General features: G+C 34.4%; 2 protein-coding genes across 4 annotated transcripts in view; both read left to right on the forward strand.

Annotated features, from left to right (window-relative positions):
• Positions 1 to 11,144, forward strand: part of LOC127813547 (DNA (cytosine-5)-methyltransferase CMT2-like) — a 33,062-nt gene extending 21,918 nt beyond the window's left edge. The window contains exons 7-21 of one of the 3 annotated variants that reach the window (XM_052354567.1): positions 213 to 418; positions 521 to 586; positions 680 to 931; positions 3,290 to 3,348; positions 3,546 to 3,612; positions 3,735 to 4,064; positions 4,251 to 4,319; positions 4,400 to 4,486; positions 4,565 to 4,652; positions 5,490 to 5,602; positions 5,679 to 5,783; positions 6,318 to 6,361; positions 6,441 to 6,510; positions 6,598 to 6,701; positions 10,660 to 11,144. In XM_052354567.1, the coding sequence (XP_052210527.1) occupies positions 213 to 418; positions 521 to 586; positions 680 to 931; positions 3,290 to 3,348; positions 3,546 to 3,612; positions 3,735 to 4,064; positions 4,251 to 4,319; positions 4,400 to 4,486; positions 4,565 to 4,652; positions 5,490 to 5,602; positions 5,679 to 5,783; positions 6,318 to 6,361; positions 6,441 to 6,510; positions 6,598 to 6,701; positions 10,660 to 10,834 (1,835 nt within the window). In that variant the 3' untranslated portion in view covers positions 10,835 to 11,144. The other 2 variants (XM_052354568.1, XR_008026118.1) reach the window with 2 other exon arrangements.
• Positions 11,145 to 12,679: 1,535 nt separating this feature from the next.
• LOC127813671 (myb family transcription factor PHL11) lies at positions 12,680 to 21,814 on the forward strand. The gene is made up of 6 exons (XM_052354769.1): positions 12,680 to 13,284; positions 19,820 to 19,896; positions 19,983 to 20,046; positions 20,593 to 20,668; positions 20,858 to 20,927; positions 21,142 to 21,814. Exons 1-6 carry the CDS (start codon positions 13,122 to 13,124, stop codon positions 21,538 to 21,540), a joined length of 849 nt encoding a protein of 282 aa, XP_052210729.1. The 5' UTR covers positions 12,680 to 13,121; the 3' UTR covers positions 21,541 to 21,814.

The raw sequence follows: 21,814 nt of genomic DNA on the forward strand, positions 1-21,814 counted from the left end.
AATAAAATCAAAGAAGAAGAAGAAGAAGAAGAAACAGAGGAAAAGGAATGTACCTTCATCTTTTTCCATGTATTTGTATTATTTCCTTCTTTCACGTTATGTTTGCATTATGTTCCTGATTTTCTTTCTAGCAATGGTATCACTTCGCCACTTGGCAACATTAGATTAACCAATTACAGGCCTTGAAACTTTTCACCAAACTTCTTTGTCAGATGATTCTGTAGCGAGCTGTGATTTATCTAATCCTGATGACATTGAGGCTTTTCATGCCATTATCACTGCGACACCTTTGAAGAATATGCCCAGTTGTGACACTCACAAAGCTGAGGTGGCATTATTAGATCTTTACTCTGGTTGTGGTGGCATGTCCACCGGATTGTGCCTAGGTGCCAAACTTTCAAGTGTTAATCTTGTAACGGTAATTTTTAAAGTTACTTGGTTGATCACATGATTAATTTCTAGCTACTTCATTTGTCCTATAACCCTATATATATCTTAGCCCTTTGCGCCCTTATTTTAGAGATGGGCAGTTGATGCTGATAGATCTGCATGTGATAGCTTGAAACTGAATCATCCAGAAACACATGTGAGTATTCATTATAACGTTAGATTTTTGCCAAGCTGCTGTGTTACTACTCTTTTGAGTCAATGTCCTATCCTTTTGTGCTTCCTTCCATAGGTTAGGACTGAATCTGCTGAGGACTTTCTAGAACTTTTGAAGGGATGGGAAAGGCTATGCCAATGGTACGTGTTCAATAATTTGAGTAGAACACGTAAATCTAGAGCAGGAGATGAAGGAGAAGAAGTCAAAAGCAGAGTAAATTCTCCGCCTGGTGTTAAAAATCCTGGTAAAGAATACGAAGTTCTTCGTCTGCTTGACATTTGCTATGGAGATCCCTGCAAAACAGGCAAGCGTGGGCTAAAATTTAAGGTACCTTAGAAGCACATATACCCCCCCCCCCCCCCCCCCCCCCGGCCCTTCTCTGTCTTAATGGAGTTCATTTTACCTCATAACTTCAAAATGTTTTCTTCAGATTTGTTTTTGATGGGTCACTATAATGCAGTAAATAAATTGTTGACATAGTTGTTAGGACAAATTATTTTACTGCTTTGATGAGGCAACGGCATGATCCTTTTGTTTTGTTTCTGCTCTTCTAATGTTTAAACTGATGATATTCGTTATGGCTATATGATAACTTGTGATAATTTCTTGTAGTTGTATATGCTTTGGGGGTTTCTATATTCTGAATATTAATATTTTTTAAGGCTTATCTGTTACACCCCATAAATTTATTAATAAGCATAGGAAGAGGGCCCCAGCATGACACTTCAAAAGGTGAGGAGTTATTCTTAAACATTTGCAGAACCAATGTAATGTGGCAGCCAAGTAGGTGAAAACCCTCTGGTAACCAGCTGGATTTAGAATCAGTTTTTGGGAACTAAATGAAGATATAAATGTCTGAATTTTTAATGTGTTATTAGGCATAAAAAGAGGATTTCAATGATATGGAAATTAGTAATTTTGGTTTTAGAATTGAGGAAGTTGGATTAAGGACTTAATTAAGGAGAATATGGTTAATTAAGCAAGGATTAGTGAAGTTCTATATAGGGAATCTGTAGAAGGTTTTAGAAACATGATGAGGTGGCTGAATTACTGAAGCATACAGGTGAGGTGTCTTCCCACAAGGAAAGCTTGCATTTAGGGCTAGGTGGCAACAAGAAAAGACAAAAGGGTGGCAGCTGCTTCAGCTGAAGCAGATCACTGGATGTTTCTTCAGGAAAATGTCACCAAGAAAGAACCAAGGGGCAGCCATTAAGGCTGCCACACACTCAGCTGCTTCAGCAGCGAAGTAGGTTGCTTCTATTGCCTATAAATAGGCCAAACCTTCTTCATTTCAGGAGACAACTGAAACTAGAGTGAAAAGATCTCCATAAGGAGGAGTGCTAGAGTGAGAAAGTTGGAGGAGGTAAGGAAGTTCTGCTGGAGAGTAAGAAAGAGAGCTGAGAAAGAATAAACTGCTGGTAGAAAGCTAAGGGAAGCTTGAAGAAACTAAGTCGTAGCTTGAGGTAAGTGCATGCTTATGGTTATTCTATGTTGATATTATGCATGAAATGATTTTATGGCAGCCTAATGCATAAAATGACATGTTGTATTCATGATATGTTTGCATAATGTGGGCATGTTGCATGAAAGTATGAATCAAGCATTTGTTGTTAATGATTTCTGTCAATGTTTGGCCAAGGGTGGAGCCCTTAGGTCGTGTGAATGATGCCAAAGGATAATAGGAGGGCTTGAACCTAGGAGAGGGAGCAGCCGTTGAATGGGAAAAGGTTATGATTAGGGGCTGCCTTCATGAAATGTGTGGATGATATTATGATTGTGTGATTGCATTGCCTTGACATGCCTTGCTGAAAATTCTGTTCTCGTGCATTGCATTTTAGCATTCCAGACCTTGCAAGGGATGGGGAGATTGACCAACCAGGGGTTAGAGATGAGAGGAAATATGCAAGACATTATGTATGTACTTAGTTGAATATGTAATATAAAATGGTATATTTTGGAATCATGCTTGGAATCATACTACTATCTCTTATATGAGTTTGTTTTGGTTAGAAACTGAAAATAGAAACCAACGGAATAAAAGAGGGCACTTCCAAGGAGGAGATTGAGCAGGTCCTACTCAATGAAGTAAGACGTTTCATGTCTTTACAAGCCAAGGATGTACCTTGGCTTTGTGACGAGGGTAGATCTACAAGATGTGGTAGGTCATGACCACCCTGTTACCCTCGAAGGTAAGTCAAATAAGAGTTATACCTAGTCATGGAGATGGGGTGCCACATTATCTGCATTTGTGTTGAGCAAGAATATATCCATCTTATGCTGTCAATTGATGTTATTCCTTCAGGACCTCTCAAACTTTTAATTCGATGCTTGTCCACTATATATATCATATCTGCTAAAGGTTATGGCTCAAACTGTCAAAAATGTGCCACGAGGACCATTAAATTTTAGACATAACTGAAGCACTTTGGCTACCACTATGCTGACAGCAATTTTTGCCTCCCTGTCATATATGTATGTGGTAACAAAATATGCATGTTGAATTTTCTCAGTAATAACCATTCCTGATGTTGCTGGACTTTTGTTAGGTTCAGTTGCTCAAGTATTTTTTTACCTGTTTAGTTTCTCAATTCTAATTTATTATATAAAATTTTAGTTGAGATTCGTTATGCTTCTTCAATATTTTAGTGTGGTGGTGATGATTATTGCTTAGAACTATTTTCTTAGGTGCGTTGGAAGGGATATAGTTCAGATGAAGATACATGGGAACCTATTGAAGGATTAAGGTTAGCAAATTGTCTTCAGATCATAATTAGAAAATGAATGACAACTAATAGCAAAAGTAAACTTTTTTTTTATCTTCGTCTTCATCATTCCATTTATTGTTATCACCGTTTCTTGTTATCTGAAAAGAACAAAAACACTGCTATCTTCTTGCTCGGTACCTTGGTGCATATTACTGATGAATATGTATTTTTTGCAGTAATTGCCAAGAACGAATACAGGACTTCATTAAAAGTGCATTAAAATCTAAAATCTTGCCACTTCCAGTAAGTTGCTTTTCTGTTTTTACAAAATGAATGCCAAGGATGCTGAAGTATTCACTTTATTTCAAGTTTATTGCCTTTTTTACACTTATATTCCCCAAACTCAGCAGTTTATTGTATTATAGGGTGATGTCGATGTGATCTGCGGGGGTCCTCCATGCCAGGGGATTAGTGGCTATAATCGTTTTAGAAGTATTGGCTCCCCTTTAAGTGATGAAAGAAATCGTCAAATAATTGTCTTCATGGACATAGTGAAGTTCTTGAGGCCTAAATATGTTTTGATGGAAAATGTTGTGGACATTTTAAGGTTTGACAATGGTTCTCTTGCAAGATATGCATTGAGTCGTTTGGTACACATGAAATACCAAGCAAGGCTTGGAACTATTGCTTCTGGCTGTTATGGCCTTCCACAGTTTCGGTTGCGAGTTTTCTTATGGGGTGCTCTTCCTAGTGAGGTGATTATCTTTTCAGTCTAGTCTAACTAGTATCGCCTTTTCAGATTAAGTAGTTGAAATCACCAACCTTGAAATGCTACAGTTGACAATTCCATTTCTAGATGCTGTTCATTGTAAAATTGAAATGAATGACTTTGCTTCCAGTGGCATACAAATGGGGCTTCATTAGTCTTTTTTTCCTTTCAGAAACTACCCCAATTTCCACTTCCTACACATGACGTTGTTGTTAGATACTGGCCACCACCTGAGTTCGAGGTACTGCTTTAAATTACAAGGTCAATTTGGATTTTACTTTTGCTTTGTTCTCACTAATGAGAAAGGACCTTGTGTTTCAGCGAAATACTGTAGCTTATGACGAAGGAGAACACCGTGAACTTGAAGAAGCTGTCATTCTTCGTGATGCCATTTCTGATCTTCCAGCTGTATCTGCGTCGTGTTTAATTTATTTGGTTCTGTTTTGATATGTTTTTACCGTTTTCTTATTTGAATTGATACTTCAGGTGATGAACAATGAAACTCGTGAGCAGATGGCGTATCAAATGCCCCCAGAAACAGAGTTCCAAAAATATATGAGGTTAACTAAAGATGGTAATGAAATTTTATCAGAATTCATATTGCCACACTGATCCTTATATTGTTCCTGTACTTAAACTGAAGTTGGATATTCTGCTGTGCTGTTTCCTAGATCTGGTAATTTACATGACACTCTAGTAGTCATGGCCTGTCTGTGAGGGGTCGAATTTTTTTTTTTTTTTAACTGTAATCAGAATGTCATCAGGATGGAACACCACCATAAATCAAATCTTATAATAATTCCACGATTTCACTCAGCACTATATGAATACGTTATGAGTTGCATTTTGAAGTACAAAGTGTTCCCAAAAATCACTGCAAGTCAAAACATCACCAAATGGTGATGCCCAGAGGGTGACCGCCACACTAGTTTTCTTTGCATAATGTTGGCTCATGCTTTCATTTAAGAGCCAAGAGAAATTCCTACAATTAGTACGGGATCTGATTTAAGCATAAATATGCTAAAGCAATTTGGAAAATGATGCAATAAAACAATGTGTGCTATCCAGTTTTTATTATCTTTCATTTGGAAAATGCGTAGTATCATAATTGATTATTGACATATTTATTGACTCAGATCTTCTACATCTATGAAATGTTTCTGTTATATGAAGTGTACATTGGCTCTTAGTTTTGTTGATGCTGCCTGCATTTGGTTTTTGTTTGTGGCAGATGTATATTCTGCAATAGCTTACACCTCCCTTCTTTGTTATAGATGATTGAGCTGCTGTATTGTGCATGAATATCAAACTGTTCTGTATTTCAGCGCACTCACTTATTATGAATTGGAAGAAATGGCAGGTCTATGTATTGACTGATATATTTCCTTTTTCTTTGGTTGCTCGTGTCTAGAGATGATCATGTCTGCTAAAAAAGCAGAAGTAGAGCCTATGCTATATGACCATCGGCCTTATCAATTGTCTGAGGATACTTGTTTGAGAGTTTGTCAGATTCCACACAGGAAGGTTTGATAGATTTGTTGTTTTATGTTTACAATTGAGCTATTAAGTCTCTTGCTATTCTAATTTACCATTTTTGCAGGGAGCAAATTTTCGGGACCTCCCCGGTGTAGTTGTTGGACCTGACAATGTGGCATATCGGGATCCAAGAATGGAGCCAGTGATGTTACCATCTGGAAGACCACTGGTAAACAGTTCATTGCTTTTGTTAAATAGAGGATTTATTATCCTTTTCAGTTCCTATTGTGTATGAAACCAAATACAAACTTTCTCTCATGTCTCAATGCTTTTCCTTCTGATAAGTAATGTTTTTTTCTAAAACACCAAAGGGATCCAGCCCTTTATACAAAGACCTAAGTAAAACCGTACAAGCAGCTAATTCAGATTGTTAGACTAAATTAGTTTGTTAGGTTCACCCAGTCATTAGAATAAATTAATTTGTTAGGTTAAAAACAATGTCATTGCCCTCCATTTAAGCTTGATGTTTCTCTTGTAGCTTAAGCTCCAGTTTTGAAAAGTGCCATATTAAGCGTGCAAATTGATGAAAGCGCAAACTGGATGGGGATAGATGCCGAAATAAATTAATTGAACATGAATTGGCTACCACAAAACTGACCGCAAGCATTTAGTACCTAGAAACATTGCTCTTCTGCCCTGGCTGGTAAACTGAAACATTGTTCAGAACAGGTTTGGAACTAATATCTTTTTATTTAATTTTCAGCTACCAGATTGCGTCTTCACTTTTGAACAAGGGAAGTCAAAAAGGTGTGAATTTTCTTTTTCAAGTCTTTCTGATATATTTATCTTTCTGTTTAATCGATGGATGTTTTGGGATTGTGGGCAGGCCATTTGCAAGAGTATGGTGGGATGAGACAGTGGCCACAGTAGTCACTTTCCCTAATATTCGCAGTCAGGTACTACTCTCTCTCGCTGATACTTTCATTTTTAGTTGAATTAAAGGGAACTAATAAAAGACAGGTCACCGGTTTATAATTTTTCAGGCATCATTGCATCCAGAGCAGGACCGATGCCTCACTATACGTGAATATGCAAGGTTGCAAGGCTTTCCTGACTTTTATAGGTTCTGTGGGACAATCAAGGATAGGTACGAATACTTCCCCAAGTGAAATATCCATGACGTGTTAATCTAGTTTTCATGCTACTTAAAGATTGATGCTCATTTCCTATCAACTCTAAAAGCTGATAATATCTCATAAATATTTTTGGTGATCTTTTGGTGAAAATGGTGGATTTTGATGCTCACCCTTCTCCTTTGCTGATATTCTAAGAGCATCTCCAATGTTGGGCACCAAATTTGACACCATTTGATATCACAGTAGTTTACACCAAATTTGTGTTTACTCTAACCTGCTCAACACCAAATTGGTGCAAAAGGCATCTTTAAAGAGTATTCTATAAATAATTGTTTAATTAATATTAATTTATTTATTTAACTTAACATAATATTATTAAAAATAATTAGTCACGTTTTATTAAAAATTAATAATTACTCTCATAATTTTTTAATTTTTTTTACAAACTATGTTATTCTAATTAATTTTCCAATTATTTTTTTAATTAATTATTTTCACCAAACTTTTATCAAACTAATTGTTTATCCACCTAATTATTTATCCATCTCATTTTTTCAACTAATATTTTAAATCAAACAAACTATTTTTCCCATAAATATTTTTTTCACTTAATATTTCAACTAATTTTCTCACCTTTTATCCACATTTTTTTCCACTTATATCACAACTAACTTTGCTACATAACACTACCTAACTTTTATCTAATGTATGACAACCTATCTTTCCTTCAATTTTTTTTTATTATTATAAAAGACAATACAGTACCATCTATTTCATCATCATCTTTCCGCCAAAGTGAAAAGAATCTATTTGACATTTATTTTCCAAATGAGTTTCAAAGCTGGTCTATCTCAATTTTTTTAAGCCATATTGTTTTTTTATTTTAAACTTTTTTTCTATTTTCATCATGTATTTTTAATTTAAGTTAATGGAAATGTTATTGCTTTTTATTATATTATTGAGTTTTTGCATTAAGAATATTTTCTTTCTATTAAGTAATTATTAAAATAAAAAACTTTCATATACATAAACAAAGTTAGTTCATTTTATATTAACACGATATTTATAATATATATTAAATATTTTAAAAAATATTTAATATTATATTCATTTTATAGATCTTAATAAAATATTTTCATCGGTATATATTTTTTATAACAATTTAATTTATATTTCTAATTATTAATTAAAATGTACAAATATAATAAAAGTAATAAAGGACATAAAGTGAATAATTTATTTTGAAGTTATAGCAAGATGGACAAATTTGAAAATAAAATCAAAAAATAAATTTGGTATTGGTGAATAGTATAACACCAATTTGGTGTTATACTATTCACTCAACATCAAATTTGGTGATTGAAATTTGTGCCTAACACCAAATTAGTGTATTTATTAGAGTGCATTTTAACACCAAATTGGCGATAGACACCAATTTGGTGTTTCATCGGTGATGCTCTAACATTCACTATCTTAACACCAAATTGGCGCAGCACTAAATTGGCGTTGGGCACCAATTTGTTGTCAAAATACACTATAATGAATATACCAATTTGGTGTTGGGCACAAAGTTTAATTACCAAATTTAATGTTATACTATTCACTTAACACCAAATTAGCTTTTTTATTTTATTTTCAATTTTACCCTTGCTATAACTCCAAAACAAATTATCCCCTTTATATCCTTTTTACTTTTATTATATTTATATATTTTGATTAATAATTAGAATACAAATTAAATTGTTATAAAAAATATATACCATTAAAAATATTTTATTGAGATCTATAAAATGAGTATAATATTGAATATATTTTAATATATATTAAAAATTTTAATATATATTATAAATACTATGATAATATAAAATGAACTAACTTTGTTTATTTATATTAAAAATTATTATTTCAATAATTACTTGATAGAAAAATAATATTCTTAATGTAATAAAAAGCAATAATATAATAAAAAATAATAATATTTTCATTAATTTAAATTAAAAATACAAGATGAAAATAGAAAAAAAGTTTAAAAAAGAAAAAACAACAACACTATCAAAATAATGACCAAATGAATTTGATGATCTACTTCCTCCTTGAAATTGTTGCTCACGGGCCATTTTTTCATAAATTTTCATTTGTTCAATTTGAAAAGCATCACGTAGCATTGGATCTTTTATAGAATCTGCATTCCTCTATAAAATTTTATTCTCTTCGCATTGGATCTTTTATGATAAAAATTAGGTGAAAATAATTAATTAAAAAATTAATTAGAATAACATATTTTGTAAAAAAAATTAAAAAATTATGAGTAATTATTAAATTTTTTATAAAATGTGACTAATTATTTTTAATAATAATATTTTATATTAAAAAAATAATTAATATTGGTTAAACAATTATTTATAGAATATTCTTTGAAGATGCTTTTTGACACCAAAATGGTGTTGAGCACGTTGGAGTGAAAAAAAATTTAGATTGCGTTCTCTTTATTTCTTAATTTTCAGTTTGGAATTTTGAATCTATTTTTAATTTTCTGTTTTGATAGTTTGTTTTTAGAAAATTGAAAACGCGTTTTCTTTGTCATTTTGAAAAATTATTTCTCCAAACAAAAAATTAGAAAACATGTTCTCTTTGAAATTTTGAAAATAATTTTTTAATGATATTTTATTCAATAAATTTAATTATTCAGTAAATTAGAAATATTTAATGTTAATAAATTATTAAAAAATATATACATTTTAAAATTATTGAATTTTGTAATATTTTTTTCCCATTACAATAATAAAATATAAATAAATAAATATGTTTTGAGTTTAGAGTTTAGTTTGAATGAAAATACTCAAAATAATTTTTTATTATTTTGAGTTTTCTTTATAATTTTTTTTATTTTCAAAAATACATTTTTAAAAATAATAAAGAGAACGTATTTTTATTATTTTAAAAAATTAAAAATTAAAAATAACTTGAAAACAGCAAAATGGTGTTCATCAATTTGGTATAGATTCCTTTTTAACACCAAAATGGTGTCAAATTTGGTGTTAAACATTGGAGATAGCTCTTAGGTTATGGTGTTAGTTTTGTTCCGCTGTTGTAATAATCTAAACGTGACTCCTGTTTTCCCTAATCCTTCTAATATGCCCCCGGGGGGTTTCAATATGAGCCTCTACAGCACGCTTGGTGAATGAATAATAATGATTAAAACAACAGAAGCTTCTGTATGCTTATTTGTCCAGGGAATGTTACATAAACTTGCTTGGATACTTCGATTTCAGCTGGAATGACTACTAGATGAAAAACTCTTTAACATGCTTGCTTACCAGCTCGCCCTTCTGGAGCCTATCTTAGTGCTTTGTTGACCTGAAGAGCTTTCAACTCCATACAATGGGCTGCAAATGCACAACTAGAAGAATGCTTTTAGCAGCATTATTCTTTTGACTTCTACATTAATAGATATTAGTTATAAGGGTCTTATAGACAATAACTTTTAGAGGATATGATTAGGAGGCATTTGTTAATCAAGATATGAGGTGAAAAAGTCAAGATATGGGATGCATTTCGGACTTCTATCATTTCTAACATATTTGTTAAGGTTATCTGACCATTCTTGGAATAATCATCAATGACCTCTTATCTTGATCTTTCAATATATGCATATCCCTCCTCCCCTCAAGATAAGCATATCTTGGTCTTTACATATAAGAAAAAAATGACATTTGTATCTTTTAATGCATTCCAAAGATTTTAACAAACAGTTTGATAAAAATCTTAGAATGCTTCCGAACTTTATCTGAATCATTTCACGTCTTGGTTCGAAAATCATTCCGGACTTATCTTGATACTCCATTATCTTATTCATTTTAACAAACGCTACTTAAATAGAGATAGCCGGTGTCGAGTCTTATACATGTATGTATGTACGCGTGTGTATTTATATCCAAGCTCCCAATTGCTGTTGTTGTTGTTGTATAGGTACTGTCAAGTTGGAAATGCAGTGTCTGTTCCTGTTGCTCGTGCCTTGGGATACTCTCTGGGGATGGCCATGCGGAAGCTAGCTGGAACGGCACCGCTCATGAAGCTGCCACCCAAGTTTACATTCCAACGGTTTCCAACCGACGACGACATTCATGTGTCCACAACACAGTAAACTAGTTTACTCCTGTCTCCATTTCATCGTCATAACATGCTGATGTGATGCTGTTGTAACGTCTCTTTTTTTTCTTTTACCAATTCATTGTTTAAACCGAGCAGATAGATGTTCTGACTGAATCATGTCGCCCCGCCAATTGATAGGCATTTTTTGTTCTTTTGTTTTTTAGCATCAGAAGGCATAAAATGCGCAATGACCCGCTGCTGCTGTACTTTAGCTCATCTTCTTCCCTAATGATGTCTCTCACTCTCAGTCTCAGCTCAAAATTTTAATAATTTATTTCTGCAGAAACTCTCATTTTTATGCATGATTAAGTTATTTATGTGTCACAAAGTTATTATTTATGTCCCTTTTATTGAAATCAATCGCCCAAGTGAAATAAACTTTAATATACTCAGTTCCCTAAATTTAAAACTCTAAGATGAGTTGTAAATTGAGAATCTTATGTTGTTTGCGTCAAGTAACATTACGTTTGTTCGATATGGACAAAATAAGAGGGGTGTTTGCGTCAAACAAATCCGTACAAATTTGATGTAGGCAAAAGAACAAATATGTATAAAATAAATTATAATGAAAGAATTAATAAAGTATTGTGAAAGAAAAATATGGTTTTTGAACTTTTATAATTAAGAGAAAATAAATATAAAAGCTAAGATAATGCGAGTCAATTTTGAACTATAATGTATGAAAATTTTTTAGGGTCGTGTTTTTGAAATATTTTTGTTTCTAAAACATCAAAAAAACGTTTTTGAACTATTCTTGTAATTTCAAAGACTTTTTGTGACTATTTTATAATGGATAATAAATTCTTAAATTAGTTTTGCAAAATTTATAACACGTGTAGTCTCTTACCTTGGATTCATGAATAATGAATTAACTTTTTTGTCATATTATCTTCTAATAAATTTTCTTAATTATATTTTTTTACTTTTAGTTATTTGATGCATTTTATCCATTCATATAATTAAATTATTTTAATTATATTTTATCTCAAATTTTAATATATATAAGTTATTTTAATTTTATTATGACAAAAGCCCTCCTTTCTAATTTAATTATTTTATTATATAACTGTATATTATATTGTTAAATAGTAAAAAATATTAAGAAAAGTGAAATAATTAAATTAGATATATTAAAATTAAAATAATTAAGTTATTCATGGGACCTGATCCATCTCCCTATCATTTCCTTTCCTTTTTTCGTTATAATAATCCGATGCAGCTGTTGGCGATCTGTGGCGAGCAAAGTGAGAATATTCTAAAGTCACCCCCCGCCACCGCCCGTCCCTCGCGGAGACAACGAAACGTGTCCCGCCCCGTCCCCCCCAACCCCCGAGTGGCCGTCCCCGTCCCAAGTCGCCGACGGCACACGTGAGTGCACGAATATTCAATCCCCTGATTTGCCGGCGAATATTCCACGCTGGCATCCCGCGGGCCCCGCCTCTCGCTCTTCCCCTGCTGCCCGCACCTCCCACCACTCGGTTCCTCCACCGTTCGATCACAATCCACAACGTGACTGAGACTATGAATAGATGACAGTTAAATGTTGTTCAAATTTAAATTTGAAAATAAAATTTATTTTATGGCCCGTATTAGGAGGAGGAGGAGACTCCTACAGTTGTACCATACCCACCATATAAGTAAAAATATGAATTTGATATTTATTTACTTATATATATAAAACAAAATAGATGATTGGGGTGTGATACGAATCAGTCGACCGTCGGATCGTGGTCCCATGTCATCTTCCAAATCCAACGGTCCAGATCTGAAGCAATCATACACCGCAAGAACACATGGTTCGTTTCCCGGTTTTTAATAATATTACGGCCATCATGTTTCTTCAGATTCGTCGCCGATCTTTTCTCTTCTTGTCCGTCCTTTCCCTATATTCGACCAATCTGTGTATTTATACACTCACATGGTTCTCTCTCTCTACAGTTGCTGCTTTTATCGTCTTTGAGGAGCTTTTTCTTCCCAAATTCCGCTCATCTTCAAGTTTTTTTCCGCATTTGAGGTCTGATTCCTGCGATTGGATTTCCAAGAATCGAAGAATTCCCTGTTTCTGCCGCTCTCGAAGCTTTTGCTGCTTTGCTTTTGAGTGGAAGGAATGGAATTTATTCTCCATTGATTTCCTCCTCTTTGTCGGAAAGAGATACGCGATTCATGGCGTGTTGGAGAAAAAAGTGAAGAGAGGAAAGAAAAGCTGGTTGAGGGACAAAGGGGAATTCTGAGGATTTGGCGAGCTGTGGTGAGGCTGCTGAGGAACTGCTACTGTGCTGATGATGGAGCGAGGATACGGCGGCGGAGGAGGAGGAGGAGGAAATCAGTATCCCTATGAGAATGGGGTTGTGATGTCCAGAGATCCGAAGCCGAGGCTGAGGTGGACGTCTGACCTTCACGACCGGTTTGTTGACGCAGTCACCAAACTAGGTGGCCCTGACAGTGAGTCTCTATCTTCCCTCTACGCTTCGAGTGACCTCTTCATTTCATGATTTTCAATTTACCAGGGTTGATTTTTAATGTGTTGATGTATGAGCCTTTCTTTTCGGCATGCCATTTCAATATGCAGATTTAATAAGTTGGTGGCGGCTTCTTAGTGGGTCATTCTCAATGTTTTTATGGCTTTGTAGTTTAGAAAATAATTATCTTTGTTTCTATCTTGGTTTGCCCTTTGTTTTGGATGGAATTATCATCGGATTTGACAGTGCAGCTTTCCAATTGTTCATGTTAATCTGGTGCCATGCCAGCACTTGAATTCTGTAATCATTTTGCTGCTTGTTTTGGACTATTTTGACTAATGGTTAATGTACCCCCGGCAACTGAATCTTATGTTAAAATTTCAAGAAGATTATTTTTTTGGATGTTCTAAACAAGCTGGGTTTTTACAATTTTTTTATATGTGTGTGTTTTCCTCTTTTTGTCCTAATTATTGTCAATCCACTTTGTAGATATTTCCATGTCTCATTCCCGATTATTCTTCCTAGTCACGCACCATTTGCATTTAGAAATAAACTGTGGTTTTGTCCATTGATAAATAAATGCAAAATGGTTCAACAAGGCAACTGCACTAATCAACATCCTGAAGTTTGAAAATTTTGTTCAAAGTGGCTGTACACTTGCGTTCAGTACAATAATTAGAATCCATTGAATATGTAGAGGCATGTGGTGGCCGTTGCTTTGATTGTATGTGCGAAATGATACTGATGATAACCTGCTGCCTTGGTGAACAGTGTGTTTAGTAACATGGTGTGTTTGGCTACATTGACTCTAGTTCTTTAATCATCTCCATCAATGGTTGTATCTTCTATAAGGTTCATACTACATTTAGAGTTTATTATCAAGGTTTTTTTTTTTTTTCCTTTTTGGTTTTCCTTGACCTCTTTTTTGTGACATACTTCTTTCATTTTGTCCACTTCCTTTGAATGTGCATTTATTGTTCTTTGTTTCACATCTCTAGACCATCTTAATCATATCTCAAGTATCTTGTCTTCAATAAGCGCCACATCTTCCTTGTTGAAAATTTGTACATGTTGGTTCTTCATTGCATAACATTATGAATTATACAACAAAGATGATCATACAAAATGCTGGACACACTTCTCTACTTTAACCATATTGCTATGATTCTATGAGACACGTCCTCTATAATCTTCCATTTTTTTGAACAGTTGATCTAAGATATCTAAATTGATTTTTTATAAGAATAGTTTGATCTTCATGTCTTATCATGATATTATTTGTATTTTTATTTTTACTAAACTTACATCATATGTTCAATATTGACTTTCTAACCTTCAAATCTTTGAATTCTAAAGCACCCCTTTGTGACTTGAGCTTAATATTCACACATTTTTTTTTCTCGTCTACTAAATTAATGTTATCTGCAAATAATATACACGAAGACTGCAAGACACCTATTTTGAATGTGCTTTGTGACTTCATCCATCATAAAATCAAAGAGGCAAAGGCTTCGCACGAACCATTGATGTAATCCATTTATAATTGAAACTCTCTTGCTATCTCCTTACAAGTCCCAACACGCATTTCTGTTTGATGATACATATCTTTAATAACTTGTACATAAGTAATTCTTTTCTTCTCTTAGACCATCTAGAAGACTTTTTTGGAGACTATCATAAGTTCAAGCCTATGATACCATATACAATTTTGCTTATCTGTGGACTTTCTATTATACACTTTAGTAAGTAGATAGCTTCCATTGTGACCTACCAGTTGTGAAACTAAATTAGTTTTTAGAGACCTTTGTTTGTCTTCTTAAAGTTTCATAGTATGGCTAATTAGTTTGATTTTTCTATAATTTCTACAATTTTAAGCATCTTCTTTGTTGAGTTTTTCTTGAATTAGTAGAATGACCCTAATTAGTGACCAATCCAACATAGAGAAGTAAGATTTCTCTACTTCAATCCAATTTAAAAGAGAAATAGGATTTCTCTACTCCAATCCAATGCAGAGGAGGATTAGCGTATTCATATAACTTTATTATATATATATATATATGCTTTTTTCTTTTGAAAGGTTGCAGATGGTAGACAACCTGAGCACATTTTATGCTTTTAGGGTATGCGTCTGTTTAGGTAATAGGGTTTGGTAGATCTCTTCCTTCACCTACGAAGGTCGGCATTTAGCTGAACCTCGTTAAATTTGTGTACATTTGATTTTGATTATGTTTGTGTGTTACAAATTTTTTTATTTATTTAATCTGAATAAGTGTTATTAGATCTATAAAGAAAATTTTGTTTGATATCAACAGAATTGATTTAGAGCCAACAATGATTAGGGCATAGATATTGGAACCAAGTGCCTCCACCACCAACTTAGATACATTTTCCCTCACTGAACATTGCCAACTGTTGCAGAAAACCATCATCTGTAAGTCTGTAATCCATTATTTGCTCCTACTTGTCAAAGGTCATTACCCATTCTTGAATGCTCGTTTACCATTGCAACCTAGATTTGACTCTCTTGGTTTCAAGTGTCTCCTTTTCAGACTGTCAAGCTTTATCTTGCCGATGTGAAAGAGAATTACATGCCATATCTGACTTGGGTTGTTTTGGTTTGTGACCCAATTTAACTAATTTGAGCTTTTGGACCCTTTGGCATTGAGACCTAACCCAATTTGGTGGTCTTTTGACCTGATTTGAGCCATTTACTACTTGACTCAGTTTAGGTTTGTTGATCCAGTTTTGTTTTGATTCAGTTTTAGGTTTTGGTCCATCTAGATTTGACTCCATGTGGGCCCTTTTGATCCAAGTTAATTAGGAGGTTGATATTTCACTGGGTGTTAGTAATGACATTTGAGCAATGACCTTATGAAGGCATATTTGAGAATGTGGAGATCTTGGTTACTTCATTATGTTTGTTCAATTCAAGCTAAGGTGGTTAATTGTTAAGTTTGTCCTGAAGTTTTAGACTGACCCCAATTATTATCCTGATCCAACTTAGAGGAAAAATAGGATTTTTATACTCCAAACCAATATGGAGTAGTAGTAGGGCATCTCTACAACTTTTACGTACATGTTTTCTCTTGAAAGGTTGTGGATGGTAGAGACTGTGACTCTATGAGCATAGTTCGCGCTTTGAAGATATAGGTCTATTTTAATACAGGGTTTGCTAGAATTTTCTCCATTGTTTTGATGTAAATTTTATTTTGACATAATTTTATTTGTCGCTCCTCCTTCACCTGTGGAAGTAGGCATCTAGCTGAACCATGTAACATCTATGTGTCCCTAACATTCTGTATTTTGGAAATTGGCACTATAGTATTTTTTTTTTTTTCACTTGTGTGACATCCTCTTTGATTTAAAGATCATGTTAAACAATTTTATTAACTTCTTAAATATCCTCTTTGATTTATTCTTTTATCGGGTTATTATCCTGGCTATGTTTTAGAAATACTCCTATCTCTCTTTGATTGTCACCTCATTTACCAACACCTTTTGATTTTCATCTTTCATACACTTCACTTTGCTGAAACCCTTTATTTTTCTTTCTATTGCTTTAGCCAGTTTATATATATATATATATATTTCATCATCTTTTTCTGTCAAACCAATGGTACAAAGAGAGTAACATGCTGTGAGTATCAAGCAACTTAATTGGTGAATGATTCATATAACAAATATTTTGAGATGGTGTTGGGAAGTCTGACGTCAGTTGGTGCACCCTTCTGGGAATTTTGGAGAGGGATAAGCAGTCATAGAAATTGCTAAACTTGAAAGAAGAGAGAGCAATAGTGGAGGATCTAAGCCCTAGCAGCAGAGAGTTCTGTCTCCATGTCAAAGTCCATCATCAATGGAGGTCTAAATCCCATATTATAATGGAGGAATTAGCTCAGAGACCCAACATCCAAGAGACACGAGTAACAATTGAAACAGGGGAGGGGAACTTGTAGGATATTGAGTGCTGGCATCACCCAAGGTGTAAATGGGGCATATGGGTTATGTGTGTGCTTCATTTTTGAATGCTCTCCATAACTAGTCAAGCTGAAAATTATTTGAAATAGGGAATGCGTTTGTAATGTACCCTTAGCTCTAGCCTCCATCTTACAAAGACTTAGCAGTCCTGCACAAAAGAGGTCCTAGGCATTGCCTTAGCATAGGTTGTTAAGATTTGTTGGAGTCACCGAAGATGTAGGAGCTAGTGGGGGCACTCCTAACATGCACCATATGAATTAGGAGTGGCAAATAGGAGCAACTAGTCTAGTAGCATTGTCATGACCTGAAATGGGGAATCCGTTAATCCAATGCTAGGATGGCCCTGACCATTGGGGTAACAAGCCACATCTATAAACATATACCACCTGTCAAGGTGAACCTGTATATCTGTGGTCTGTAAAGAGTCAAAATTCAAAAATATTACATTAGTGTCATATGAGGGGAAGGGAAATAGGGAACCTCTGATCACGTCTAACTACTGTCAGGTTCCTAGGGTTTCAGTAGGATGTAGCAATTTGATTGGCCCTCCCTCCCTCCCTCTCTCTCTCTCTCAATTTTCCTTTTAAATTCTCCCTATTTTCTGCCTCAACTTTCGCCAATTTCAGCCCTAATTCTCGCCATTGCCTGAGAATTCACATTGTCAGGTTTAGGATCCTGACAAAAACATACATGTAAAGGTGAGCAGCCTTGCCCACTTAAGTTAACAAATAACAAAATCATACACCCCATGTAACGAAAGAAATGAAAAACCTCTCTATGGGCAGGGTCTAGAGGGTATATCCACATGAAGCATGCCTAAAAAAGGGTATCTTCATACATGAGTCGACAAGTCCTTGATCTCAAGTTAAAAACAGGTTAAATCAACAGGTTGAGCTTCAGAAGGCCCACAAGATCACTAGCATGCTATGACCACTAGAAAAGAATATAAAACATGACACATCCATGTGAAAGATATATATATATATATATATACATGTCCCTGTGAACATATTAGTTTTGTGAACACATGAATATCATGTAGCATGTGAATAAAACCATGGGACATAAGTAAAAGAACATATAAACATGTGGCGGGAGGTAGTCCAATGCCAAAGGCTAATGATCCTGTTCCCTAATTGGTAGTCAGACGCGGTGGTCAGGTTCCACATATGCCTGATGCACCAAGGTTCATAGATCCCTGCTGTGAACATCCAGGGTTCTACTAAATACTCCCACACGTATTAAAATATATCAACTGTGATAGAAACATAGCAGTTCATAGCCATGCAACGGTAATCATGTAAATAGTATAGTTACGTGTTATCATGTAAATGATAATCATGTAATCATATGATAGCTTGTGAAAATTGAGATCACTGTAATTCATGTGAACATTATGCAACATTTGCAAACATTTGTCCTTTTCCAGTGGATTTAAAAGTTTTCATGTATAGCAGTAATCATGTGCAGATAATCGTTTGAAGTCATGGATAACATTTGTAATGTATAATAAGTATACTAGTTCATGTAGAAATATATAATTTTCACAACATACTAGAGTACTTGCCTGATTAGTCAAATAATCCATCTAACTGTCAAATGCCTGTCATGGACCCTCCAATTCCGGGTTGTGACAGCCTGACAGGCATGCTTTTGCAAATCAACCTGTGGCGCAGCCTATCAAATGGCCTGTACATAGGGTTGTGACAGTAGGTTGCTCCATACATAATATAATGCTGAACAGGGAAGAGAACAGCAGAGAGATGGATTGGGGTTGAGGAAGATCTGGGGAAGAAGCAATAGGCTAATGTCCAACCACAAGATATAAATTTCAAATTTCTATATTCTAAGAAATTTAAAAAATAAATAAAAGGTATTAAATCTAAATTCAAAATTTTAACAAAATCTAAATTCTAATATTAGAAATTAAAATTTAGTAATTGAAAATTCTTATCCAACTGATTTTGCTGAATTAATGTCTTTGACATTGTTATTCCAAGAGGTAGTTATAGTTCAGCTCCAGCATATTTGAGTCTTGCTCTTTCATTAGTAAAGCAGTGTCCTTGGTTCATTTTGTTATTGATAATAGGTTCTTTAGTGGGGAATTATTTTTGTCTGGCACTCCTATGATCTATATTTACTTATTAGATTAATATGGTATGGATCGAGTTAAGCTGTTGGTTATTCAAGGTCCATGACTACTTGAAATCATCTTGCCGTGGAAGAACCCAAATTCTGCCATAAGCCCTGCCTACAGAGGACTAGGTTCAAGATTATAAAGTTCAACTTTGGCGTCATATACATGTAACATGTTTATTCTGATCCATGGATGACCATTAATGAATCTCATAGTAATGATTCTGTAGACTATAGGCATGGTAAAATGTGATTTATGGACAATTGGTTGCTGAGAGCTATCAATGTCATTGATTTCTCATGTATGGAAGTTGAATCATGACTAACAACATATTTTCTGAAGAAGTATTACAGTTTTCACTAATTACATGCTTAATTTAAAACTCAATGGATGGTTTCAATTTCAGAAGCAACTCCAAAGTCGGTGTTGAGGGTAATGGGCTTAAAGGGCTTGACATTGTACCATTTAAAGAGCCATTTACAGGTATGATTTGATTTAGGGTACCCCTGCCTCATTTTGCTCTATGATCGATCTGGTGACTTAATGTTGCTCAACTTTTTGATGTATAGAAGTATAGACTTGGGCAGCAGGCCAAGAAACAGAACGGTCTAGAACAAAACAAAGAAAACAATGGTGAGTTCATAATGTGCTTTAAAAAATAGCAAAAATTGGAAAACAGAGACAGCTCAATCTCTTGTCAACAGCTCCTTTGCTTAATGTTTACTTCATGAATTCACCAGTTTGAATGTTTTAGTAGGAATAGGAAACAAAATGATTTTGCAATCAGCAGCCTCTTCTTCACTATGCCTCTTGTTTTCTTTTCATTTCTGATCCTGAATATTGGATGAAATACTCAAATTTTATATTACAAGAAAATTGTCTATTCAGGTTTTTGAATAGGAAATGGAATGGCATTGAATGGGGTGGAGGTTGTTGGGAGCTTCTTTTTGACATACTGTTTTTGCTTATCAAATTTGAGTAATGAACGAACCAATTTATATCTTGTTCTGAAGGACTGATTACATTTAAGCTTTGGAATAATTAACATTACTGCCACTTTTAGCAGTAAAAAATTTCAGTTGCCACTTCTTACCGCCTCCTTTTTCGTTTTAATTGTGCAAGTTGTCAGCTCTTTTGGCTTTCCAAATCTCTTATTTTCCTTGTGGTTTCTGCATCTAGGTACTTCCTACAGAGATTACCATGTGAGTTCCTCTGGTGCAACTAACAATTCATCGGGAGCGGACAGTGAACCAGGGTATTGTGTTACCCTCGGCTCCACTGTTGTTTATTTCTTCATACCTAAGCGGTCTCTCTATTAGACGTGTTAAAAGGAAAAAAATTACCATTATTATCTTGGACAAAGTTTGAAAGGTTCTCCTTTTAAGAGTAAAAACCATTTTTGATATCCACATCCTTTTTCTAATTGCTGTTCTATTCTCAACAGAGAAATGCCAATTGCAGAGGCATTAAGGTGCCAGATTGAAGTGCAGAAAAGATTACAAGAGCACCTTGAGGTAAATGTTTTATTTCAGAAATGCTTGTATATCGTATCTCTTCAATTGCAGGCCTGTTTATCTGCACCAAGTTTAAAATTTTGCTAATTCATGATAATATGGATTTGGGCACTATGTGATTTTTATTTATTTCTTCCTTCCCGTCTTCTTTTTTTTTTTTTTAATCTTTTTCTGTTGTTTTACAAATTCTTTCCATCCTGCCAACGTATAATAGGTACAGAAGAAGTTGCAGATGAGAATTGAGGCTCAAGGAAAGTACTTGCAAGCAATATTAGAGAAAGCTCAAAAGAGCTTAACACTCGACATGAACTGCCCTAGCAGCACTCTCGAAGCCACAAGAGCTCAAATTACCAACGTCAATATGGCTCTCTCAAATCTTATGGAGAACATGAATGGAGGATCCATGAATGGTAACATCATCGAGAAGAGCATACTGACTGATATTCGTACGAAAGCAAATGGGACTCTTTACTCAGGAGAAGAAAAGAAAGACAACAAAGTTAAGGTCGAAGGCAACTCCATAAATTTTGATTTGAATAGCAGAGGGAGCTATGACTTCTTTGGTGCAAGCGGATCTGAGTTTGAAGCCAAGACACTTGCATATAGAAGTTAAAACTACTGGAAAATAAAGTATGTCATCTTTGCCTATATTGATAGACAAGTCTTTCTCAGCACCTTGATATCGTTGTTGTCAATACTAGTATAGATATAGAACTTGGATGCCGTTTCTGTTAGACTTGCCTGTTTCCTCATCAGCTAATGCCTATTGGCAGTCTTGGTAAGCTTTGAAGGTGTTCTCTGTAAATGAAAAGGGGCTAAAGTGGGGGAGATCATGAAAATGGTTCGGTTTTCTGAGAATGGCTTAGAATGGAGTTCATGTTTGCACA

Source organism: Diospyros lotus, chromosome 11 (genome assembly GCF_014633365.1).
Source record: "Diospyros lotus cultivar Yz01 chromosome 11, ASM1463336v1, whole genome shotgun sequence".
Taxonomy (NCBI): Eukaryota; Viridiplantae; Streptophyta; class Magnoliopsida; order Ericales; family Ebenaceae; genus Diospyros; species Diospyros lotus.

Coding starts and splice junctions, on each gene's coding strand:
- LOC127813671 (XM_052354769.1), top strand. CDS start 13,122: ATGATGGAGCGAGGATACGGCGGCGGAGGAGGAGGAGGAGGAAATCAG. Junction 19,897..19,982: donor ATTTAAAGAGCCATTTACAG/GTATGATTTGAT, acceptor TTTGATGTATAG/AAGTATAGACTTGGGCAGCA. Junction 20,047..20,592: donor ACAAAACAAAGAAAACAATG/GTGAGTTCATAA, acceptor TTCTGCATCTAG/GTACTTCCTACAGAGATTAC.